This window comes from Microtus ochrogaster, unplaced genomic scaffold (genome assembly GCF_000317375.1).
Source record: "Microtus ochrogaster isolate Prairie Vole_2 unplaced genomic scaffold, MicOch1.0 UNK145, whole genome shotgun sequence".
NCBI lineage: Eukaryota > Metazoa > Chordata > Mammalia > Rodentia > Cricetidae > Microtus > Microtus ochrogaster.
In genome coordinates, this window is record NW_004949243.1 from 275,436 (window position 1) to 278,287 (window position 2,852).

A 2,852-nucleotide genomic window follows, 5' to 3' on the forward strand; every position below is an offset into this window, starting at 1 on the left:
TTCCATTTTCTTTTAAGAAAAATTAGGGGTTTTTTTCCTGTTGGTCCCTGTGGCATACAGTTCAAGTAAATGGTTTGTGAATGAACAGATAGTCAGCATGTGCAACATGTGTTTGAGAAAACCTGAACGATAGAATGAGACTTAGTCTCAAAAAAAAAAAAAGAAAAGAAGGAAGAGAGAAAGAAAGAAAGAAAGAAAGAAGGAAGGAAGGAAGGAAGGAAGGAAGGAAGGAAGGAAGGAAGGAAGATGTCTACTTAGATTGGAGATGTAGTCTAGGGGTAGATTAATTGTCTAATATTCAGCAAAGCCATGGCTTCAATCTCCATGATTTGACAATCATTCCTTGATTTTACAAGGAATCAATAAGACAGGTAGTTAATATAGAGGCCAATTTTAAATAACCAAATATTTACTATTACAGAGTACCAAGAAATTCAGTAGGAGAGAGAAAGGAATGATTTTTTATTCCTTCCCATATTTCTAGTAATCACTTTTGATAAACTAGAGGTAGTATTTCTACCTCCCTTGTCAAATGACATCGTATCATTTCCTTTTCCAAGTCTTGTTTTTTCGCCCCTTATTTCTTTTCTTTCCTATTTATTATCTTCAAGGCATACCACTGCCAGTTGAGGCTAGAGATGAGAAAGTTTGTGTTAGAGAGGGGTCCACAGAAGATTGTCATGGGCAAGCAAGTCATTGGTGTCTAGACAGTAATTCCAGTTAGAAGAAGTAGGAGACAGACTCTGTTGTGGGAGTCCACCTAGGAGGCTGGAACACCAGAGAACTTGACTTTTAGCATGGCTTTTCCTGCCATACAGTTAGGCACTTAAGAAACTATTTTTATTATGTATGTTACAAATAGTTTATTCTACAGTGTTGTTTTATTTTTAACTTGATTTATCATAATTTTTATGGGAACAAGAAGTTGGTATTTCTTTTTTTTGTTTTTTTTTGTTTTTGTTTTTTTGGTTTTTCGAGACAGGGTTTCTCTGTGGCTTTGGAGCCTGTCCTGGAACTAGCTCTGTAGACCAGGCTGGTCTCGAACTCACAGAGATCCGCCTGCCTCTGCCTCCCAAGTGCTGGGATTAAAGGCGTGCGCCACCATCGCCCGGCAGAAGTTGGTATTTCTAAAAGCTAATTTATTTCTGCTCCTAAGACTTGCATATTATCAATATAAATAGAAAGTTTTTTCTTATCCTTAAAGCACAAGAGTTCAAAAGAATTTCCAGAAATAAAGAGCAATTTCTATTAGCTCAATACGCTAAACTATCAATTGACCCTGAGTTTGCCTGTCTCATCAGCGAGGGGAGTAGTTTCCTTTGAAAGATTTCATACATTCAGACACAGTCTTGTTGAGTTTGAGCCTTGAAATGATCACAGCAGAAACTCCAACTGGGGATTATGTAAGAAAAATGTTTTCATCTTCTTTTAAATGTTATATTTAAGCTCGGGAGGTAGAGATAGACCCAACCAAGAGCCACTTGACTGGAGCCACCCACAAAGAAGGCTTCTTGAGGAGGGGCAACGCTGGCAAGTTCTGGTTTGTGGCTTGAGGCCTCACATCTTCCCATCAGACACAGATTCTGAGCTCAGAACCCTAGAACCTGTTCTTAACTATGAGGTTTGTGAGTGGAATTGCCATTCTCCTGACTTTGGGTAAGTGTTCTAGACCTACAGAAGAATGACTTTTTGCCTAAAGACCAAGAAGATATGTCTGCTGCCTCTATTTCTCCCTCTGTGATTTTCCAAAGTGCTGGAGAGAATTGGTGTCTGTGAGATTCTTTAGTCTGGGCGCCGTCAGCGTGAGCAGCAGCGTATCCCACTCGCAGACTTATATACAAGAAGTCCCAGGTTGATTAAGCTTGAGGAAAGTGGTGCGTGGACAGCTTATCTTTGTCTGTGTGATTGTGCACAGCTAAGGAGTAATTTCAGCAGTGTCCCCTGATCCTGAGCAATTACAGCACTCAGCAGCAGAGCTCGGGAGAAGAGTTCTGGGGCATCTGTGAGCCTAACATTTATACCTTCCGGTACTGAATGGTCCAAGGTTGATCTGTTGTTTCTTAACCCCTTAGGTATTGCGGGTGATGCTAAAACTACACAGCCAGACTCAATGGAAAGTATTGAAGAAGAAACTGTACACTTGCCTTGTAGCCACTCCGCCATCAGTGGGAACGAGTACATTCACTGGTACCGACAGGTTCCTCTTCGCGGTCCAGAATATGTCATTCACGGTCTACAACAAAACACAAGCAATAGAATGGCCTTTCTGGCTATTCCCTCTGACAGAAAGTCAAGTTCCTTGATCCTGCCTCGGGTCAGCCTGAGTGATGCTGCTGTGTATCACTGTATCCTGAGAGAAGCACACTGTGACAGACAGGGCTGCACCTGTGCAATATCTGCCTGGTGGGGGAGGGGAGCAGCGGCATCCTCTAAAGAGGACTCTGCGATGGAATGGGCAGAAGCCCTACAGGGGAAAGAGAAGACTGAGGAGCCCAGCAGGGATGGGAAAGGAATGCTGAGCCTGGGCAAGAAGAGCTGACAGCAGATAGACAGACAAGCCTGCAGGGCAGCTGATAGCACAACTTCCAGTTCCGCAGAAAGAAGGGAATGAGAACTTCTGACTCCTTTTCATTTGAAAAAAAAAAAGTTTATTTCTGTGTAAACTGGAGTAAAAACTGATAACAAAATCCTTTTGGAGCCAGGGAAGAGTCCAAGGCTCTTGGACACACCATAATCACTATGTCCTTCTAACAAAACACAAAGAAGCCTATGTTTTCTTCCATTTTCTTTTAAGAAAAATTAGGGGTTTTTTTCCTGTTGGTCCCTGTGGCATACAGTTCAAGTAAATGGTT

At 41.9% G+C, this 2,852-nt stretch overlaps 1 gene segment (V, D, J or C); it reads left to right on the forward strand.

The window, feature by feature from the left end:
* The first annotated feature begins 1,616 nt into the window (after positions 1–1,616).
* Positions 1,617–2,539, forward strand: LOC101990322. The segment is given in 2 exon segments: positions 1,617–1,656; positions 2,073–2,539. Coding segments are annotated over 2 exon segments (507 nt in total).
* The last annotated feature ends 313 nt before the right edge of the window (positions 2,540–2,852 follow it).